Consider the following 23,343-nt stretch of genomic DNA (forward strand, 5'->3'; position numbering starts at 1 on the left):
CTTGATCCTGTTTCTAGCCGGAGGAACCATCAGTCAACTGATTCGCAAAATTTAAAAGGAAGAGTAAATTTCCTTGATATATTGCAAAATTTAAATTCAAATAGCTCGTTTTCTACACGCATACATACTTTCAAATGAATTATCGTATCCGAACATATTACATAAAACAATAGCCAAACAAATTGCCATAGACCAGACAAATTAAGATTACAGATTTTTGAAGTTATTGTAACAGCTTTATTCATATCCTTAATCTCACAAAATTAGGGTTCCATGTTGTTACGTGAGGCTCAAGTTAAGCAGTAATACAAGACGGTTCGCACACCTGCCTGCAATTATAATAAGAGAGTGTAAGCCTGGGACTAGAGGTTTCACACTGGTCATAGCAATCTCTGAAGCAAGAATGTCCCTCATCAATCTGAGGATATAAACCCATCCATGGCCACTCCCAACTTTCTCCAACCTCACAACACACCAAGATCACAACCATTGCAATTAGCAAACTTTTGGAGATTTTGCTTGTTGCCATTTTTTAAATTTTTTTTAACTTTGCTTAAATATGACTAATGAAATTGAATTAATGTAATAGAATTATAAAGAATGGCTAAAGATTGGGATTTTATAGATGTTTTTTGAGCTTTGTTTTGCTGGTGTGTTAACTTGCTGTTGACTAAGGTAATGGTTTTGGGATTTATGTTTGAATAGTAAGTTGTTAATTTGACTCTCACTTTCTAGATTTGGACTAAATTAGATTAATTTTGTTAAGGAAAATACTGGATTTAGGACTCAATTGGTTAGTTTGGTACTAGATCAACAAGTTCATTGAGGGATTTGATTATTTTTTTTCCAAGTTCCAACCAAGAGATTAGTATTATTGTTCAACTTCTTAAAATTTAAATCTCCAGCTAGATTTTAATTAGTTCCAAATAAAACAGGATCATCATTTCATAAATTAATTAAGCAGTTTTCCTACCTAATCTAGTAAAATAGAACATTTTTTTGAATATATAAAAAAGAACTAAACACTTTTATTAGGAGTGATTTAAAAACCAAATGGGCGGTTGAAATGATATGGCCATCGGTTCATAATTCAATTACCGATTCAACCAGTTAAATAAAAGATAAAGACATTTATACAGCAAATATAATATTGATTTATAAATTTTCAAAAACAAACCTACATGAAAGTTTAGACACATACATACAATTGTAACCAGTAAAGGAACTGGTTTTTACAATTTAATCAATTCAATGGCGTTCTCGCTCTTGCAGTTTTTTCCGGTTCAAAGAGTTTGAACTGTATTTTCAGTTTATAGGGAAAAATCGAACCAGACTGATCTTTTGTTTCCAATCAAACGAGTTGAACCGGCCAGTGAGGTTTGGTTCTTAAAACTATATCTTCTCGCAACCACTTTCTTTGTCACCTTCAGCTGGAACATTCAGCACTAGAAGCCTTGATCAAATTATATGCACATAACAGGCCTAACAGAATCAACTATATGCAGCATATATGGCACTGAAACCGCATAAATACACGACTTTCAACTTCCAAAGAAAACTTTTAACCGTAGATTGAAGATGACAAAACACATTTCTTGATGATTTGATTCCTGTCAATGTCACAAAACCTTAAATTTCAGTTATTTAGGCATATATCGATACTATATGCACATCATTGACTATGAAGGGCCATCAATTTAAGACGTACAAACCTATAATTTTGAATGTCACCGAGTTGAAGGCAAGGCACGCCAGTTGTCAGCAATGACCATAACACGATCACGTGAAGTAGAAGACAATTGTTGAAGAATTACATTCTTGACATGAGTCGCAGCTGTTTCTCCAGAACGAGAGGCAAGTTCAAGGTAAACTACGGCTTTCATCATCTCTCCTTCCTGCCCAAAATTTGACTATCAAAAACTCCATCAACGCAAACCCCAACAAGTAAATAAGCCTAAGCTCAATAAATAAGTGGCAGAAAACAAAATCAAGAAGAAAAAAACATGAACCATAACTGTAATCCAACAATTTTTAACCGCATTAATTTCATTGTCTATGGCAACTGAAATTTAGATTAATCTACTTCAAATCCTACACTTCCTACAATATTCAAGTGATATTAATGATGGTACAGCACAACGCTACATACCGAAAAAAGGCCAAGCCCATGTTCAAACTGCGCTTTGTTGTGGCCATGATCGGCAGCTCGTTTCATCCATTTCCTTGCTTGCGGATGACTCTGGGCCAAACCTTCGCCAACTGAATAACAAAGTGCAACATTGTACATTGCACGCACATACCCGCCAGCAGCAGCTTTCAGGTACCATTTGGCCTGCATCAAGGACAATCTAATAACCACAAACTCTGATTGCTAAACAAACAAAAAAACAGACCACTCCACCGATTTCCTAATCCTACCAAAAGAAACTGCTAAATGAATTCTCAAAGTAAAATGAACATTAGAAGCAATGTACATACAGCCTCTCGTAGATTCTGTTCCGCACCACGACCTTGATGCAAACAAAGTGCAAGTTGGTACTGAGCTCGAACATGCCCAGCATTAGAAGCTTGTATTAACCACTTTATAGCTTCCATTGGTTTTGGAGGTTCAGCTGCAAACAACAAAATCACCACAACAAATCACAAACAAATTCGAAATTGAAAATTCCATTACTTTCAATTCTTATCTTAACAACAGATTTCTTCACCTGTAACTATAATACCCTAACACACAAGCATATCAACAGAAATGTCTGTTTATTTACCAGAAAGTTCCCAAATAAAGCTCATCATTTTTTTAGAAATTCACAAAATTTCTTCACTTTGTGGCTATATTTACCAAAACTACAAATAAAATCATCAATTTATTAAAAATACAATGCTTAATTGTTTTAAAAATCACGAACTTTACCGTCTATTGCAATTTTAAACGAAGTTTCAATTTTGACAATTTAATACATACCATTCTTTTACAATGCCGCAGACCAAACAATTTTCAATCAAAAAATTATTAATGTGGACACCGGAATAAACACTGTTCCGACGTCCACATAAGTATTCCTTGACAGAAATTCGCTCAGTGTTTAAAATTGCAAAAATTCCAAAGTTTTTGTCCAACATTGCCCGTTCACAGGCTAAAACTCGTGATTTTTTAAACAATTAAGGCAAACTACAAATAGCAATATTTCTTCCACAATAAGAACAACCCAATAACCAAAACAGTTCAATAATTCAACTAAAAACAAAAAACTTACACTGCAAGTAAGAAATCCCCAAATTACACTGAGCAGCAGAATCACCAAGGCAAGCAGCTTTAAGATAAAATTCAATAGCCTTATCATGAAAACCCAGTTCCCAATAAACCAGACCCGCATCCACCATAGCTAAACTAGACCCTAAAGCCGCCCCTTTTAAAAAAGAATCAAGCGCCTTCTGCAAATTAGGTTTAACTCCGCCTCTCCCATGCTTAAATTTTTTCCCCCATTTCAAAAACAACATAGCTTCTCTTAATGGCCTTAGCCCGTCTCTCCATGACTTGCAAACTAATGACGCCGTGTGCAGATTCGGTAGAGTGAATGATGCTGCTATTTTTGTTAGTATGTCGAATGGAAGCATGGAGAAATCACGACCGTTGGTTGTTGATGATGGGGATGATGATGGAGAAATCAGGACCGTTCGTGTGTATTGTTTATTGGATTTGGTGTATGGTAATGGAAGTGACTTGAATCTTGAACCGTCTGATCGATTTGGCCATGTTTTTTGCTTCATGTTCTTGTGAGAGCTTGAAATATTAGCGATGGTTTGGTTTGGATTTTTATTTTAGTGACGCAGCACAAAACGACATCGTATTTATTGTATTCAGCGTCGTTAGATTTATGCCACGTCACTAATTATTAATTAGGTCGGTCTTGGTGGTGGAGAGGAAATGGTGACGTATGTATTTGCATGATAATTGGTTAATGATTTTGAGAAACCGTCGTTAGATCTTTTGTACCGACAGCGTAACTCAGCAAGAATTTAAGATTCTTTTTCTTAAGAATTTTTTTACTTAATTCTGTTTTAAATTTTAATACATTTTATTAATTTAACCATTTAATGAAAAGTGATGATTATTCATTAAAAATGGAAATAATAACATATTTTAGATATGATAAAGAACTCAGAGTAGTTTTATTTACTAGTAATTTGCAAGTTTATTGAACTACAAGAAGTATATTACTATTTAGAACTATATTACGCAATCAAAATTTATATTTCAGCAGTTTTACAAATTGAATTAGACATGTAATTAATTCACCCCTATTCATATATTAGTAGTTAAAGTACTTTTTAATTTATACTAATTAATTATTAATGAATTTCATTTTTCGTTTATCACAATTAATTAATTTATTTATTGCCAAAGTTTTGTCGCAATTAAATGGCAATGTACAAGACAAACCCTGTTTTTAATGTATACTTCTTTCATTACAAAAAAAATTAAAGGGAGTGAAAATGCCGCCCCCAGCTTTGGCCAATAACCCTTAGAAGTGGAGGTAAATTGACAAGTCGAGTCGAGTCGAGTCTGAGTCGAGTCAAGTTCGACCTCGAACTCAAGTGCTTTTTAAGCATTTGGGACATTTTCCTTGCGAACAGCTTCTTAAAATAACACAATAATCAATTTGAAAGAGTCCAATTTGTAAGAATCATACAATAGTTAAGGAGTTGATTATTTTAGTCCTTCTATAATTACGAAATTGAGGAAACTTTATTCTGTTGTTTCAAAATTGTGTAATATGAAAATGTCAACTTCTCAAATCTCACATACTCTCTGTTTTCTATTTTGATACATATCATACGAGTAGTAATATACTCTTTCAACTTGTAAGTAATGATTAATTAACACATAAATTAACTTTAAATGCAAATTAGTATACGAATTTACTAATTATAGGCAATTAATCCCATTTTGGAATTTTGCCCCTCAATTTGTAAGTTAGTTGTCCCCTCAATTCGCAATTTACCCCCTTAATTTATAAGGTAATTTGTCAAAATGGTGCTAATTGTCCATAATCACCAAGTTCGTGTATTAATTTGCCCATAAAGTTAATTTTTATGTTGATTGCCCATTGTTTATAAGTTGAGGGGGCAAATTACTATTTAAGTCCATATCATACGCATAAATGTTCCTGTAAAATTTAATCAATAAGAAGAAATGATGATAATTCTGTTTGTTTTATTCACAGTTTGTAATATATATTAATATTCTCGGCATGATAGAATTCATAATAGTACTTTTTATTTTTAGTTTTAAAATTTTAATTAAAATGTGCAAATATCCCTATATAATTTGTATATTATATATTTCAATTATTTTACTTAGTTGATGTGGCACTTGCCTATTGGTCCTTTTATGTAGCACACAAATAGAAGTAGATAGTGGTTATAGTCGACAGTGATCGAGAGTTTCTGTCGAAAACCATCGGTGGGGAATAGTAGCCAACGGTTTTTGGCTGTTACCGCACATTGGTGGGAGTGGTGGCGATTTAGAATTGGTTTATGATTCACTATATTTACAATTATTTTAAAAATTTTAAGTTTATTTACAACGTTTTTAGTCAAACAAGTAGTTTTCAGAAGAAAAAAGAAAATCTATATTTTCACAATTCTTTTCATTTTTTGGGGTATTTTTCACAAAGCCCTTTTTAATGATATCAGGTGATGTTTTTTTTTGTCAAAATATCAGGTGATGTGGGCTAAGGGAGTAGTGAAGTAGAAATATGAGACCAATTTAATGGGGAGAAAAAGTGTATATATGAATTAAGTAATCTAAGGCCGTATTCTTAATTAACTTCCCATTATCATCATTTATTTATCTTGGTTTGTTTATTATAGATCTTTGGCCATGTTTGGTTCATGTAATGAAATAATATGAAATTGAATAGTTATTCCATAAAAAATGGATAGCCATTCTTTAATTTTTGAGAGAAATATTTTCCACAAAATTATGAAATAGCAATTCCGTGGAACACATATTCCATGAACCAAAGCAAAAAAAAATTCATTCTATACGGAATAGCTATTCATTCCGCATCTATTGCATAAACCAAACATGTTTCTCATTATGAATTCTTAATAGATGTTTGGATGTTAATTTAGATCTAATTTAAATGGCTAAGGCATTTTCGGTGCATTGAGAGGTTGTGAATTCAAATTCCGCCTCCGTAGCTAACAATTAATAATTGAAATTTTAAAAATCGATTATCATTTTTGAAAAAAAAAAGGTTGCTTGGATTATTTGTCTTTGCTGATAATATGGTGGTGGGAGATGATAAGAGAAGCTTCTCAAGCCGTCAAAATATTGATGCTTTTTTCACTTTAATGGGTCGTTTAATTGAAATATAGAGGAAATTTGTTGATTCATTATTATACTATTATAGTGGTTGAATTTTCAGGTGAGCTTCTCTCTGACTCATTACTGACAGCTGTCAGTTGAAACTCTATTAAATAATACTCTATATTTGAATAATCTCTTTTTAATAATTGTTTTAGTAGGTTCCAACTTGAAGATAACGTGCCAAATTAATATTTCATTAAAATTGTAAAATGATATATACCATGTAAAATATAAGTTAATAATTCCTTATATGCATAATACAAAAATAATTTATGAAAACTAATCCATCAAAATAAAAAAATTATGAAAACTTTCTAAAAAAACGATTTTAATTGTTTTGTTTTTTTATTGATATTAATGTCACTTTTTGAACGTGAAACATAATAAATAAAGCGGAAATTAAAGGGTGCTTTGTAAATTGAATACTTTATTTAAACTATAGTCACTTAATTATAAATTTACCTATAAATTAATTTTATTAATTACTATAAATTAATCATTATTAAAAATCAGAATTTGTTGTATAAACTATAAAGTAGATAAATTTATATTAAAAAATTATAAAATGGGCAAAATTGACTAAATTCAAATTTTAAAAGTGCATATTACAGATTTTAAGATGACAAAACTATATTATTTAATTTTATATTAATATATTAAAAAAATTAAAAATTATAAAATAGACAATTGTCCATCATCGCCCCTTCAAGCATATAAAATATAGAATTTCACATGTACAATGAAATGCAATTAGGAATGCTCAGAGAAGTTAACGGAAAAGTTGATATTTTGATAGTTATTGCTTGCCATTAGTGACAAATTGATCATTACTTGCAAGTTAAAAGGATAAATTGTCATTTAAGTCGTAGCTACGCGATAAAACTAAGGTGCAAAATAGTCTGAGTATCCTCAAATTAACAAAATAAATTTGTAAGAGTTCAAATATTATGTAAAAGAATTTATTTTATTTTTTCCAAATCCTGTGAAATCACCGTGTGAATCATACAATAATTATGGGGTAATCGTTCTATAATTTAAAAATAAAGGTGGAATTTTTATTCTGTTTTTCTAAATTGTGAGATATGAGAAATGTCAAGTAGCAACTTTTTTCCCTACTGATGTAGTCTCACCAACTTTAGTGCTCTCTATTATACCAATCTCCACATTTTATTTGTATTTGGTAAAAAAAAACATTTTATTTGTAATATTAGTATATTCGGTATGGCAAAATAATTTCATAATAATATTTTTTTATTTTTTATTTAAATTTTTTTAATAAAAATTCGTATGTGTCACTTGTAATCCACAGTGTTCATGTCATGCAATTTTTCAAGCTTGAAACCCAGTTAGGCTTGAATTTGGTCAAATCTTAGACAAATATTAGGTTTTCTTTCAAGCATGACAAACAATTAGTAATTCAAGTCATGGCTGCATGAAAATTTATTGAAAATTTCAGGTCAATTAAGAAGCATTTTTATCAGAATAAAAATTATGTTTGTTCACATTGTGTCTACTGTGGACCCGCAGTTGGGAATTTGCTCAAACACCATATCTTATCATTTTAAACCACTGGATACTGTTACTTAATTATTTAACAGCTAAATATCAACAAAAATATTCTTGGATTGTGGACAAATTATTATTTGAAGACTCTGAAGAGGTCATAAATATCATCACATTTCAAACCACGAAATTTGTCATTTCGTCCAATAGGAAATCAGCAAAGTTTTTAAAGAACACAAATAAATTCAAATATCACCTATTGTACTCCCTCATGGGTGATTTTGTTGGTGGTGATATCGAGTCCTTTATACACTTGCATTTTATCAAAACTTCAACTTAAATATTTTAACTCAAACTAAATCAAAACATCTTACTACTTAATCGTTGTGGTTGGTCCAGAAGTGCTCTAGAAGAAAGTTGACTGTAACCTCATCCAATCGGACTTCGTTGATCGGCGTATCGGAGCCAAAGCTAGGTGTCATGGCGGCATCAGGATTTTGGCTGCACCATCCACCAAACACGACACCAACACTGGTACCAATGTGACAGTGGAAGTGAATCAGATCAACTGGAAACCCAAAAACATCACCCACCTTTAAAGTTTTTGTGATTAGAAGATGATCAGGATAAGTCCTGATGAATCCGAAGTAGAGTGAGCCTTGAACGACGACTAGGAATCCAGAGGAATGAGGATGAGCGACGGGGGAGTTGAGTTCGGAAGGTGCATAATCAATGCGAGCCACTGAGATGCCAAGCTTGTTGAATCCCGGGATTGTATCGCCTTTTACAAGCATAACTTCTAATCTGATTTCACTCGATGTGCCTCCACAAATCGGTGTTGTAGCCATTGGATGCTTGGAGAACTTTCCATTCAAAACCACTACATGAAATCAGAAGAAATGTCAAAGAAAATCTGAGAATATTAAGAAAATTTTACTGGAGAAGAGGAACGGATGTGTATTACCACCATTTTTAAGATAATAGGTTGAAACATAAAAGTCTTCAAGGCAAAACCAAAAAGAGGAAACTGAAGCTACAATGGCCACCAAAGCTGCACAGAAATGAGTAATTTTCATGCTTTAAGTTGAGAAAGAGTGAGTGATTTAGCTACGAGAGGAGCATTATTTATAGATGTTGGAGGGGTCAAACATATATTAGGTCCCTGAACTATAATATTTTTATAAAATGGTTACTGAATTATAAAAAATCATAAAATGATTATCAAACTATAAAAAAATTATAAAATAGCTATCGAACTATAGTTATTTCTACAAAATGGTTACCGAACTATAAAAAATTAGAAAACAATTATCGAACTATAGTTATTTTTACAAAACAGCTACTAAATTGTTGTTCTTTTATGTAAAAAGATTATCTTACTATACATATTTTTTTGTCCACATCATCAAAATGGTAACTTATTTATAAGAAAATATTACTCCAATAACCATTTTATAACTTTTCATAGTTCGGTACCATTTTATAAAAAAACTATAGTTTAATAATTATTTTATAATTTTTTATAATTCGATAACCGTTTAATAAAAATATTATAATTCGGTAACCTAAAAAATATTTAACCCTATGTTTGGAGCAATAAATTAGCCTATGCGGAAAATTCATATCCCATGCAATCCTTTGATCTCACCACTTCCCATTATGAATAAACTCTTCTTCCAAACCTTACTGACTACAGTTTGTGGGACCTCAGAGCATAATTTGTGGCGGAAGTATACCAAAGCTTGAGTGGGGCCAATAAATAAACCTTCATTTATTACTAAATATTGATTACCCACTTCTTGGCTGCCTGTTGAAACCAATTTTCTCTAACACACTCGACCAAATATCTGAAGAGAATGAAGAACAAGTGACTGACATTACATAACTTGTAACCAAAGAAAGGTTTAATACATTGCCTGATCTTTAGCAAGTTCCTCCAGCTCCATGAGCAATCAATAAAGTTTTGTAATACCCTAAAAACTAAGCTTCTTCAAAAACAAAAAAAAAAACGGAAATTCCTGAAAATTTTTTCATCCAAAAATAATTTTTTTCAGGATTAATTTTTTTTCCAGAAAATATTGTTTTTTTCAAAAAATATTTTTTTTTCCAGAAAATATTTATTAATTCTCACAAGATGTACAATTAAAATGTAATATAATTTAAATTTTAAAAAGTCAATTTTTAACATTATACATATAAAGTGGGTTCGGGTCATACAAAATTATAAAGGTATAGACACCCATATAAAATTAAAACAGGTCATAAATGGATTGATCACCCATTTATAACTCTACCCATTTAAACCCAACTCAAACCCACCCATTTGGCACCTCTAGTTTATATGCAGCAGAGCTGACCCATCTTTGTTTATTTTACATAAACCCAATACTGTTGTGTTAATGCTTATCTATGCAGATGATATAGTTGTTACAGGTAATAACAATGATTTCTTTCACACACTAATCAAGCAACTGAGTTCAGAATTTGCATTGAAAGCAGTGGCGGATCCAGAAAGTTTTTCCAGCCCGGACTAAATAACATATAAAAAATAAATATCTCAACACTAATTATATAGAATTGGCCTAATGTCTTAAAAAACCCCGACCTTTTAGCCCCTTTTCAATCATACCCTGACGTTGAAAATTTGTCAATTTTACCCTATTTTGCATTTTTGTGTTTCAATTTGTACCCTGAAAAATTAAATTAACGTCTTTTGCATTTGGAAATTTGTTCAAAACATTCTCCATGTCTCGCATATATTGATTGTATATTTTTAAAATTTATTTAAATTTAGTTAAATTAATTAAGAATTTAAATTAGTGTTATTTTGATTATGGTTTTTAGTTAGTTTTTAAAAATAAAGGATTTATTTGTACTTTTTTGAATAAAAAAGAATTTAATTTCATGTATAGACTTAATTAATTGAATGATTTCATCATTTAAGTAAAAAAATTAACAAAAATTAAAATATTGGGATACAATTGAAAACGGAAAATTCAAAAGTGGGTAAAATTGACATATTTTCAACATCGGGGTGGAATTGAAAAAAAGTTTAAAGGGGGGTTTTTGAGTGATTAAGCCTATAGAATTTATGTTAGTAAAAAATAATACAACAAATATTACACTAACCTTGTAATAATTGCTTGATATTCATCAATTGAAATTTGTTGTTCGGAATTTTAATTATAAGGCTGAATCAAATTCAGTATGTCCTTTTTTGTTGCTGAATTATGGATGAATTGCCTTTTTAATAGAAGAGTCGATATTTATTATGCTCTAACAAAACAAAATTATCTATAACATAGATAGATTTATTTTGAGTAGTTTTCATCAATTCATTTATCTACAAAGATCATAAAATAATTCATAAAATAATTTTTTTATTATCAACAAAATAAAATAAATTGATAATAACTAAAACAATATTTACTTGTTCTAATTTAATAAATTCTATCATTTTTTATGACTAAAATAATTAAAATAAACTAAAAATATTAATTAAATATAACTATTACTTAAAATATAAATAAAAAAATACATGAAAAATTAAAAAGGAAAAAAATATTCAAAACAGGAGGTGGATTAATTTTCAAAGATAATACATTAAAAAATTAGTAAAATTGGTAAATTTTTGAAGATTTTAGTTTAATTTTGAAAAATAAAAAAATTAGAGATATTTAATTTAAAAATTGGGAAATTAATCTAGAGAATTTAGAAAGAATTTAAGTTACAAAATTTGTACCCACAAAGTTAAATTTTATTAATAAGGGAGTGTTGGAAAATTTTAGAAAACTTTATGAATTGACTTAAAAAGTTGGATGATTTGAGAGTTGAGAGAATAAAAACATTTCTTAAATGTTTTAACTTTTAATAAATATAGAGAGAACTGAGGGGCCAAACGGTGTAGTTTGGTCTCTTTTATAGCAATTAAACAGAGCAAAACGACATCAGTCGTTTGGCACTTAAATCTTTTAAATAGGGACGGGGTGGGTCCCTTTAAACCTAAATTAAAAAGAACATGTCGTCATCATCTTCTTTATTGGAGTGCAGACATGGCTCAAAAATGCCGTCTGCAACACAAACGCTGCTTCTCCACCGCGCCTCTACCGAATTATCTCCGATTATCTGACGGCAACCCGGGCTTCAGCATACCATAGGCTTCAAGTAGATCCGCCCTTGATTGAAAGACTTAGGTGATTGCCATTACTTCCTTGGAATAGAAGTGCAACGTTTCTCCAATGGTGTCACTCTGTCTCAAGGCCAAACTGTGTATGATAGAAGTGAGAAGTTTATTTTCGTGGGCTATGATTTAGAATTTAAAAATCTATATTCAATCCTAACAACGGAATAATCGTGACTAGCAGAGATGTTGAGTTAAATGAGAAACAATAATTTTTGAAATATAAATAATTAAATATTAGAATTCTGAAATAATTTTTTCAAATTTTAATTTTTAATTGTATCTTTCTAAACGTTAAGGGTCTATATCACCCAATAGTCAAACTTTAGGGGACTTGATTGATCCGAAGAAGATTGCTAAGTCCATGCTGGCAACTCACGCTGGCAATTAATGAGTCCACGTTGACAAAAGTAGACGGAGGTTGAAACGGTGTAAAAAACGAGGGCTTATAGTATGATTTATAAACGATAGGGGTTTCGTTGTACCTTTCTGAACGTTAAGAGCCTACTTAACCTATAAGTTAAACGTTAGGGGTTTATTTGACCATTTTTCTTAGAGGGAATAAAGATGGACTGCCGTTAAGGCTGTGCATTCCTCATTCAGTCCAGTGCGATAATAGAAAACATAAATTCTCACGGTTTCCGGCACAATAAGAATCGAAAACAAACCCTTATTTTTTTTTATGAATAAAACTTTCATTAAAAGCCACAAGAAGTGGCAAAACCCCAAGAATCAAAGCTTACGCACAATCAAGGCTATGGCTATGATTTTGGAGAAACATCAAGAACAGAGAATACAATCCGGAGTTCTTAAAAACTCTAAACAAGAATAGAAAAAATCCTTATTATTACATTTAAACATAAATGCCGCTTTGGTGAAACTTTGGAAAATGATATCCGATGACTTGATTACTCTATCGTTGAAGACACGTCCATTCCTTGCCTTCCAAATTTTCCAATAAGATGAATCCAAAGAGAAGTCCATAAGTTAGCTTGTTTATTAAAAGGAGATGTAGCTACCCATTGATTGAAGAAAAACTCCAAAGTTGAAGGCATAACCCAAAGCAAAACAAGCTTGAGAAAGACCTCGTTCCAAACCGCTGAAGCTGAACTACAATGCATAAAGATGTGAGTTTCAGGATATTTTAATAATCAAAATTTTTAATTGGTTCGGTATGGTTTTCGGTTTTATTTTGATTATTACCATATAACAGACTATAATTTTTGTAAATATTTAGCTATAAAAAAACAAATAAGTATATATGAAATTTTTACTGTATACATGCAATAAATTTTGCATAAACATCAAATTTACATCTGTATTGCATAATCAAATAAAAAACTATAAATCCAGAAGTTGGAAACAGTTTTAGTAAATTTCAGTAAGTAAAAGTAGACATCAGTAAGAGTCATTCTGAAGCAAGTTGTGTTCATAGTTAGCAAACCATAACACACTTATGAACACACACCTCTTTGAATCTGATTGGGATGAGTGACCTGTTCATGATTTCTCTCTGAACATGCTCATCAATCTGTAAAAGATCTCCGAAATCAAACCGAATCTATTAAACGATCAATCCAATTCCAAACTAGCCAACCAAAAAATGAAAAGAAAGACAAACATTACCTTCCCAGAGGATCAAAATCTCATTTGCACCCAAGAACTACAAGATCTTGTATCTTTTCACTAGCAAAAAACCTGAATTGCTTACAATCACCATATTTCTACCTTATGTAATTTAATCAAATAAAGAAACGTAGTCAAAGGAAATCAAGAATTTAACAACAATAAATATGATTTGCAATGTGTGAGCACAACTTACTAACAACATTCAGAGTGGTTAATAATAAGATTTCCATTACATGTTTTACGTTTACCATCTATGATCGTAATATAGCTCTACTAGCTGCACTATAATTTAAGCTTGAAAACCTTTTGACAAAAAATCACCCCTAAACAAAAAATGGAACAAGAACATAGTCTAGATATTTAAATTCCATATGCAAGAGCATATCACATCAATGGAGAAATTTAAAATAAAAATTGAGTAACTTCAATCAAAAATTAATGCTTACTAGCTCTTCTTCCTTGCTGTATTATATTTTGGATTATCAGATGAGTTCTTATATCCCTTAATTTTCCCATTCGAAACTGGGGCAATGTTTCGCAAACAAATCATACTGTTATATAAGCTGATACTCAATTCAAAACATTGTAATTTACATAACATTTTTAATCAGTTAACTATTACATAAAAAACCTTCTATTCTATCAAATAAGTGAATCCAGCAAATTACAAGGAATTGGATCTTTGTCCATGCAAATGAAAGGATGAGTCAGCAACTGAGAAGAGGACCATCTCTTACAGGGATCTTTCTCCAAGCAACACCTGAGAAAACTCAAAAACTCTTCCGATGCTTCCTCCGGCAAGAATTCATCTAACTCTCCATAACAAACCTTCATCACAATCTCCACCGTATTAGGTTTCTGATCAGCCGAGAAGAATGGAAAATGCCCTACACATAACTCCAACAGACTCACACCTAAAGACCATACGTCACCCGCAAACGGAAACCCTAACCCAAAGGTCCCTGAATCTGACCTCTCAGGACTCATATAAGCATACGTTCCTTGGCTCCCAAGGAAGTCACCATCTGCATTCTTGTCGACAATTTTGCTGATCCCAAAGTCACTAATTTTGACCTTCATATCTTTATTAACCAGAAGATTTGCAGGCTTGATATCCAGATGGGCTATGTGACGTGCATGGAGATAACTAAGGCCGTTCAGCACCTGGTAAGCGATATGGCCGAGCACATACTCCGGGAAAGGACCATGGTTTTTCAGTAGGGATTCGACCGTTCCGGCTTCCATATACTCCATTATAATCGCTTTTTCGCCGACTTTACGGTCGAAAACTCCGTAGCATTTGGTGAGAAAAGGCGAATCCGAACCCGTTAAGATTTCTATCTCTTGTGAAGGATTAGAGTTCGATGTAACAGACTTCATCATGATATCTTCTTGAATGACTTTCAATGCGTAAATTTCTGAAGTTGAACGATGTCGTACCTTGTAAACCACGCCGTAATTTCCACGGCCAAGAACACATAATTCTTCCAAATCTTCTTGAGCCACGCCACCATATTTGTTGCTAGATATCGGCAAGAACTTGGACTCAACTTTGAGAACTTCTTGAAGGGAGATACTGAGGTTTGTTCTTCGTTTAGGTTTTATAATATTATTTGGTTTCAGGATTTTTGAACAAACTCGTAAACAGGTTTCACTTTTAGTCATATTGCTAATCTTTATGAATGAAAATAAAGAAGAACAAAGCACTGAATGAAGACTGAGATTTAGAGAGAAATACCTTGTTTAGGGTTTAGGGTTCTTTGCAGTGAGGTTTAAGTGAAGAAACTATACTTTATATAGTTTTTTAAGCGGTGCATGTAAGTAGTTAAATACATGCTTAAATCAAACGCTGTAAATTTCGAAATTCTAGTGTTTTATTTAGGAAATATATGCTATAGTAATCAATAATCATAGATTCAGTTATCTTATAGTATATCTTATATCATATAGCAGATCTTTAATTATACTTTCTTAAATAGATTTTGTATAGTTACTTAGTTAAAGAAGTGGATTTGAACTCACACACTTCATAATGACCAGCTAATGATTTCTTGATGGAGAATAATATAAATGCACGTATGTATTTTCCAAATTAATTATGATTACTGTTAATTAATTATATTCCTAATAATATGTTTAAGAGTTAGATAAGCAAACGGCACACAGTTGATGCGCATATTCGTTTGAGAAAAACAATAACCTATTTTAATTAAAAACTATGGGATGTTGTTGAAAATGTTATTAAAGCTCATTATTAATTTTATTAAATGTAAAATTGGGTGCTAAAATATGAAAAATCTATAAAATCTAGATTTTTATTTTGGCAATGAGACATTTTTTAATGAAAAATATTATAGGTACAAATATAAAATGTAAAGTAATATGTCGTTCGATTTTTTATTTAGTTTAAAAAAAGGACCGAATGACACGTCGTTGACCCCTTTATATGTGTTTATAATAAACAAAAAATAAATATGTTGAAATACAAGTGGTTCCTTGATCTTTTATCAATAAAAACTTTCCTAATGTAGCAAATTAAACTTAATTTTAAAATTTTTCAATATAATTCTTTGATCTTTTATATTCTGGATTCTCTAATTAGAGCATTTTCAAAAAACTTTTTCAGTTTGCCAAACTCTTTAATTTAGAGAGTTTGGTAATAAATTAAAGATTCAATGGACTCTCTACTTTTAAATTTAGAGAAGAGAGTGAAAAATGACTCTCCACATGTAGAGAGCCATTTTCATTCTCTACGGTCAAATTTTAAAGGATAAAATTTTAAAGTTCAAAAAATAAGTTACTTAGTTTTATTTTAAAATATAATGTCATTGTTTTTAATAGAAAAACTGAATAAATAAATAATTTAAATATAGAAATAAATTTATATTATTAATATATATTATTAATATTATTTTTTATAAAAAATAAATTAAATAAAAAAATTATATTAGAAAATTCATTAAATTAATATTATTTATATTTAATATTTTTATTATTATCTATAAAAAAATTAAATTTAGAGAGTCCGTTGAAATAAAAATAAAAATATCACTCTCTATTTCAAAAATGCTCTTTATTTTACTAAAAATGCTCTTTATTGATGTTCTTACTCTTTACCTTTTAGCTATTAATGTGAAAGATTATTTACTCCAAAAGCTCATTTGCTCCAAAGAAAATTATTCTTTTATATCAACAAGTCATATCATTGGGTGGTTGAGTTAATCAAACCAAGTTATTAAAAAGTTTATTTTATTTTTGATTTTTATAATTTTTTAAATTAAATCCTAATTCAATCTTCAATAATAATTAAATTTTGAATCTCGGACTATATAGATATTAAAAAAATTACCGATCGAATCAATTTGAAACCATATACTATTTAAAAAAATTGTGAATCCCTTGCATGCAGTTGATTACTTGCAGCTTATTGTGAAAGATTGTTTAATTGCGAAAATAGAAAAGTTCGTTTGCAGCATGTTAATCAATTTTATAATAAAATTACCCACTCTCTAGCTAAATGAGAAATTTTCTTTGGTCGTGATAGCTCTTTTGACGTAAATCTTTACCGTTATTAATCACTTATAAAGAGCTCGAGTTTCTCTAAAAAATCTTCATTTACTTTTGGTTTCAAATCAGATCATTTTATGTACATTTATTTTGAATCATTCAAAATGTCAACAATCATATATAGATAATATCAATTCATAAATAAAATTGAAAAGTAACACAAAACACTAATTTGTGAAATGACTGTGATTCAATTTATTTTTATTTTGTAATCGCCCAACAAATTAGGCAATTAAATTCAAATCCTTGAGCTTTCATCTGAAGATGATGGTGGGGGACAAGTACAATGATTATTTACACAAGCACAATTTGTACATGGGCACACATATATAGCGCAATCTGCAGGAGTGTTGCAGCTCAGTGACAAACCAGGCCCTAATCTATCCACTTCACCAAGCCCAACAACCATTTCTGAACCTACAAAACAATTATATGAACGTAAAAATATTCAATATTAATAATAAGTTTAACCCCTTAAAAATATCAATACTTTACGGACGAGGTCAATTCTAACAAATATTTTTTAAAATTACTCTATTTATCCGATTTTGTATTTGTTGTGTCTATTATAATTATTGTTTAAAATAATTTCAATATTTTACCATATGTGAATGTGAGCCATGTCAATATTGACCCAACGTATTTTAATCATAAATGATGGTGACTTGTCAGCATTTGTGATTAAAACATATTGACTCAACTATAATCAGATTGATTGGTAAAAGTTAAAAATCATATTTAAAATGGTTATAATTTACACAATAAATATGCAATTGGATTAAAAGATGCGATTTTGTAAGTATTGATTGAAATTGATCTCACTCGTAAAATATTGATACTTTTGAAATATTAATAAAATGATCAAAAAAATATAGAACACTCATGAATACTTACATGAAACAATTACCAAAAGAGCAACGAGAAAAGAAGTTAACTTCAATAAAGATTTGGACTCCATTTTCTTGACAAAAGTCTCGTTGGTTTATTAATTTTACTATGTGATTTTTTTAAGAGTGAATTTGAGTCCTCTAGATTATAGTGTTTAAATAGGTGAATTTGTGTGACATTTAAGGGAAAATATCCTTCTAATCTATATCTTCTAATTTTGCTAGATATGTTACCAGCATATAAAGAAATAATATTTCTTACCAATTGTTCCAAATCCTATTAAAAGTTTGGCTTAATTAATTTAAGATGCTTAGTTTCTTTAGATATTTTACTTTATATATCTCAATTTTGTAAAATGCCAATTTAATATTAATTTTGGTAAGTGCAATTCAACCATCCAAAAATATTTTATCTTTTCTACTTTTATAGACCTTTTAAAAGTTCCAATTTTATTCCAATTTTTAATTTTTGATTTCAATTATAGCGATTTATTTTAATTGGAGTGAAAAAAGTTTAATATATATATATATATATATATATATTGCCTAAACATGTTGCTTTATATTTAAAGATATTTATGGTAAAAATATAAATTGGACCAATATAAAGCAATATAAAAGGTATATTTGAATTATTTTTTTTCACTTCAGTTTGAACAAATGGCTACAACTGAAACTAAAAATTAAAAAATAGGTTAAAATTGAAAATTTTAAAAATTAATAATTACCTGTTAAAAAAAACCTACTCTCGTTTGAAAAACCTTAAAAATTCTAGTAAGTTTTCTTCTTCTTGTTCATTTGGGAGGTGGTTCTTGGCCATTTTAGGCCAAAAATCACCTCCCCAATCTCTAAAATTCAGTTTTATTCAAATTTGATTTTTAGTTTTGAATAAAGTTTCTTTCTTGACCAATTTGATCTGGATCTAAAAATAATTTATATCCTACTGTCTTAATTGGAATTAGATCGATCTGATCTAATCGAAATAAAGAGTAGTCTTTTTTCATTTTTGAAGATGAATTTGTTTTTTGCAATGCAAACGACTTAGATCTCTGAAACATTTAGAGTCGCCATCTTACGACGGATTTTTAACTATGAACCAAAGGCGGTTCGAGTTTTGGAGTTGATTAATGAGGAAGGTGTTTCTGTGGATGTTGCTTCAACGGTGGTTCAAGCGATGCAGGACCATCGGGATCAATAATCACTTAGTATGTAACGTTCAGAGATTAGACTCTTCTAAAACGTTCCAGAAGTTGTGCGAGTATGTTAATAAAATCAAGTCTAATTTTTTGGGTGACCTGCTTGGTGGATAGAAAATCCCTAGTCGATGATTGTAATTTTTTACAGTTCTCATCATCTCTTTTAGAATAGTTCACTCAATGTGTTGAGGAATCGTTCATTTGTAATTTTTATTATTATTAATAAAAGTTTTAGCCTTTAAGAAAAAAAAAAGTGGGGTCATAAACAAAAAAAATTGGAAAGATGAAATTTTTTTGGACAACTAAGTCTTTTTTTTGACGAGATCTCGTCAATTGTAGTCTAAATTTCTCCATCCCAAATTAATAGGCAGTTTAGAAAAAATACGTATGAGTAATAAAAATTTAGATATCAAAAATTTAGACTATAATTGACGAGATATACGTATTTGATATCGGAAATTTATACTATAAATAATAAAATATTTGATATCGGAAATTTGGACAAATATGTATATCTAAATTTTTAAAGTTATATAAAAGGCATATCTAAATTCTTCCGTTCCAAATTAATAAGCAATATAAAAAGCATACTTAAATACTACTCCCTCCATTTTTTTTAGTTGTCACTTTAGGCAAATGTATTTTTTCATCAATAGTTGTCCATTTAGAGATTTAAGATGATTTTAATCTTTATTTTCCAAATTTACCCATGCCTAATAAATGACTCTATATTTTACTTTAGAAAGCATTTATTAACTAGTGGGGTTATATTAGTATTTTTCTTTGTAATTTAAGACAAAATGAGCATTGTCTTGGTATGTGTAATTTTTCTAAATGGACAACTAATAGGAGTAAAATACTCCTATCTTTAGGATGTCTTTTCGTATGCTTTTATGTGCTTTCACCCCACTTTTATATAGAATGGATTAGCTTATAGAGGGTGTTTATGTTTCAGGGAATCAAGAGCATTACGAAGAGTTTTGAAGCCGGAATAGTGGAAAATGAGCGGAAACGGAAGTCGAGCGCGAAAGGAGCTAAAGCCGGAAGCGAAAGAAATGAATCCCTCCCCTTCTGAAGAGGTGTCTCAATTCGAGACACCCCACTTATATGGGTGTCTCGAATTGAGACACAAAGATTCAAGAAACAGATTGCTTATATGGGTGTCTCGAATTGAGACACCTCTTCAGAAGGGGAGGGATTCATTTCTTTCGCTTCCGGCTTTAGCTCCTTTCGCGCTCGACTTCCGTTTCCGCTCATTTTCCATTATTCCGCCTTCAAAACTCTTCGTAATGCTCTTGATTCCCTGAAACATAAACACCCTCTATAAGCTAATCCATTCCATATAAAAGTGGGGTGAAAGCACATCAAAGCATACGAAAAGACATCCTAAAGATAGGAGTATTATACTCCTATCAACAACTTAAAAAAAATGGAAGGAATATGCCTTCTATATTGTTTCATATTGTTCAAAAAAATTTACCATCGATATTTCTAGATATAAAAGGCATACTTAAACTTTTTACACTCTAATATAAACTAATAGCGACAATATTTGAAACTAAAAATTAAAAAAAAACTGGCTAAAATTGACGATTTTAAAAATTCAGGCAATAAACAAAAAATTGAAAAGATTGATAATTAAGCCTATTTTTAGTATTTTATTGAAAAATCGATGTGCTTTAATTTTCTACATGCAGCAAAAACTTATAAAGGTAGATTACTTAAAGTTCTTTCTTTTTTCAGATGACAAAAGCTGAAATTTAAAGCGCATATTTCCGATATCTTATGATTATTTATGCTTTATTTTTTTTATTAGAAGATGGTTCCATTTTTTTGGTGACGAGGACTCACTCTATTGAGCCGAAACTCAATATTATTGTCAAACTCCGGAATGTGGACCTAGGGATGGCAATGGGGCGGGGTGGGGACGGGGAAGCCATCCCCGTCCCCGCGTCTATGGGGAATCTCCATCCCCGTCCCCATTTAATTAATAGGGATAAAACCATCCCCGTCCCCACTCCCATGGATTCCCCATACCCATGGAGATCCCCGTTCCCCGTACAATTAAATATAATTTATAAATAATTTTATTATTTTCATAAGATATTTGAAAAAAAATCATTATAAAAAATACTATTACCTTTTATAATATTATATATTTATAACTAAATAGAAACTAATAAAAAAATTATGTTAAATTATTTAAAATTATAAATAACATATTAAAATTTATAATATAAATATATATCGGATCCCCATGGGGACGGGGATGGGGATCCCCATGGGGTGGGGACTATACTCCCCGTCCCCTTCCCATCTCCGTGGTTGGAAAATGATTTTCCCCCATCCCCGTATCCATGGGGGTAATTGGTGGGGATTCCCCGTCCCATTAGGGGCGGGTCCCCACGGGGAACGGGAAATCCCCTCCCCATTGCCATCCCTATGTGGACCACCCGCAAACCCACATATCTGATAAATCCGGGCTATAATGGCCAGCAATCCAACCTCAACCATTTCATATTAAGAAAGGGCGTAGCCGGGGTTCGAACCCACGATCTTTGACGCCCAGATGGCTGAGACTTAGACCACTAGACCAAACCTGTGCGGGAATATGGTTCCATTTTATTGATGAAATTAGGTTACAAGAATCTCAAATCTTGCCACAATAATTGAATTAGATACTACAATAAAAATATGGGCTTCTTGATAACATAACAACCACCCTATACTAATTTTAGAAATAATTACAACATAAAAAATCATATTTATAATAAATTTAGAAAATAAAATTCAACTCTCATATGAGTTTATTTAAGTATTCGGTGGTTGAGTTAAACCCATTATTTTTAATTAATCTAAATACTCCATTATTAAACACAATGCTATGGAGTATATTATTGGATTATTAATTAATGTGTGATTCTAGATTAATTATTAACATCCCAATAATCCAAACGCATATTCTTATCTTGCACAATACAACTATTAAAGTACATTCAGTTCACTTGTATGCATTACACAAAATGTCACAAAAATTATTTAAACACGTAAATAGATAGCTCTTGAAATGGTGGTATCCAATAATGGTGCCACTTAATCCACTAATTTAAACCGGATTAAAAATTAATAATCCTACTAGTACTACGTAGAGTAGCTACTAAATGCCAAGCAAGATTCCCATAATTTCTTAATTACTGCTCCGATCCCGAGAAAAATGAAAGCCCTTTCTTTACACTTTAATGAAAATATATAAATTCAGAGATTAGGTGAAACTGAGTTTCCCTTCTTACTGTTTAAATATTCTGTACCGTAAAAATAAAAATAAAATATATTTCTTAAAATTAAAAATAAAGTTATATATATATATATATATATATAATTTATTGTTTATTAATTATTTATATTTGAAATTGTTGAATGTAATTTTTTAATTTTTATATTTAAAATTATATAAATAAATCAATACATATAGAAAGACTGGATATTATTCATAAATTTCAATTTTATGTATTCAATTAGAATTATGAAAAAAATAAAATTCCTAATTAGAATTAGTAAAGTTTTTTAATAATTAAAGTAAAGAAGATATGTAGAGAATTTTTATCTCCATGTAAATGTTAGTGATTGATTGGAATTATAAAATATTTTTAATAGTTAAATTTTATAAATCATGTATTGGGTATTTTTGTCCATATATTCCCCCCCCCGCTAATACACTTTTATATATGTTATAAATTATAGATATAGATAGATATAAATATAGATATATTGATAAAAAAGTTTAAACTTATTAACTCTAATGTGATTTGAAAAAATTATTTCAATTTAATTCGGCTCAATTAATTTTTTTCTTTCATGTGACAACCAATGAAATATAAAATAGGCTTTTATCAACGGTTTTTTCTGCCGATAATGATCCATCTGCTACTAATAAAAGAAATTATTGGTAATTCTCCAACTAAGCGACAAATTATCGACGCCCAAATCATCGGCACTTTATCGAGA

The 23,343-nt window shown here is 30.4% G+C and overlaps 3 protein-coding genes across 4 annotated transcripts; all 3 read right to left on the minus strand.

Annotated features, from left to right (window-relative positions):
- Positions 1–1,110: 1,110 nt before the first annotated feature.
- Positions 1,111–3,800, minus strand: LOC126654481 (F-box protein At1g70590). Of its 2 annotated transcripts, none has more exons than XM_050348350.2 (5): positions 3,255–3,800; positions 2,479–2,612; positions 2,150–2,332; positions 1,713–1,895; positions 1,111–1,610 (listed from the first exon to the last, which is right to left on the minus strand). In XM_050348350.2, the coding sequence occupies exons 1-4, from the start codon at positions 3,766–3,768 to the stop codon at positions 1,728–1,730; spliced, it is 999 nt and encodes a 332-aa protein (XP_050204307.1). In that variant the 5' UTR covers positions 3,769–3,800; the 3' UTR covers positions 1,111–1,610; positions 1,713–1,727. The 2 variants fall into 2 exon arrangements, with proteins under 2 accessions (XP_050204307.1, XP_050204306.1); XM_050348349.2 differs by having other exon boundaries at positions 1,713–1,910.
- Positions 3,801–8,256: 4,456 nt separating this feature from the next.
- On the minus strand, positions 8,257–8,955 carry LOC126657300 (germin-like protein subfamily 1 member 13). Its single transcript, XM_050351967.2, has 2 exons — positions 8,844–8,955; positions 8,257–8,759 (listed from the first exon to the last, which is right to left on the minus strand). Exons 1-2 carry the CDS (start codon positions 8,953–8,955, stop codon positions 8,257–8,259), a joined length of 615 nt encoding a protein of 204 aa, XP_050207924.2.
- A 5,371-nt stretch (positions 8,956–14,326) lies between these two features.
- Positions 14,327–15,431, minus strand: LOC126657501 (mitogen-activated protein kinase kinase 9-like). Its single transcript, XM_050352198.1, has one exon. It carries the CDS (start codon positions 15,351–15,353, stop codon positions 14,331–14,333), a length of 1,023 nt encoding a protein of 340 aa, XP_050208155.1. The 5' UTR covers positions 15,354–15,431; the 3' UTR covers positions 14,327–14,330.
- Positions 15,432–23,343: the final 7,912 nt, after the last annotated feature.

Source organism: Mercurialis annua, linkage group LG7 (genome assembly GCF_937616625.2).
Source record: "Mercurialis annua linkage group LG7, ddMerAnnu1.2, whole genome shotgun sequence".
Taxonomy (NCBI): Eukaryota; Viridiplantae; Streptophyta; class Magnoliopsida; order Malpighiales; family Euphorbiaceae; genus Mercurialis; species Mercurialis annua.

Excerpts from the sequence above, each read along its gene's own strand:
- LOC126654481 (XM_050348349.2), bottom strand. The coding sequence starts at position 3,768 with ATGAAGCAAAAAACATGGCCAAATCGATCAGACGGTTCAAGATTCAAG. Across the intron at positions 2,613-3,254 it reads GGGGATTTCTTACTTGCAGT|CTGAACCTCCAAAACCAATG; the intron begins GTAAGTTTTTTG and ends TGTTGTTTGCAG. Across the intron at positions 1,911-2,149 it reads ATGGGCTTGGCCTTTTTTCG|TCAAATTTTGGGCAGGAAGG; the intron begins GTATGTAGCGTT and ends AGTTTTTGATAG.
- LOC126657300 (XM_050351967.2), bottom strand. The coding sequence starts at position 8,955 with ATGAAAATTACTCATTTCTGTGCAGCTTTGGTGGCCATTGTAGCTTCA. Across the intron at positions 8,760-8,843 it reads CTATTATCTTAAAAATGGTG|TGGTTTTGAATGGAAAGTTC; the intron begins GTAATACACATC and ends GATTTCATGTAG.
- LOC126657501 (XM_050352198.1), bottom strand. The coding sequence starts at position 15,353 with ATGACTAAAAGTGAAACCTGTTTACGAGTTTGTTCAAAAATCCTGAAA.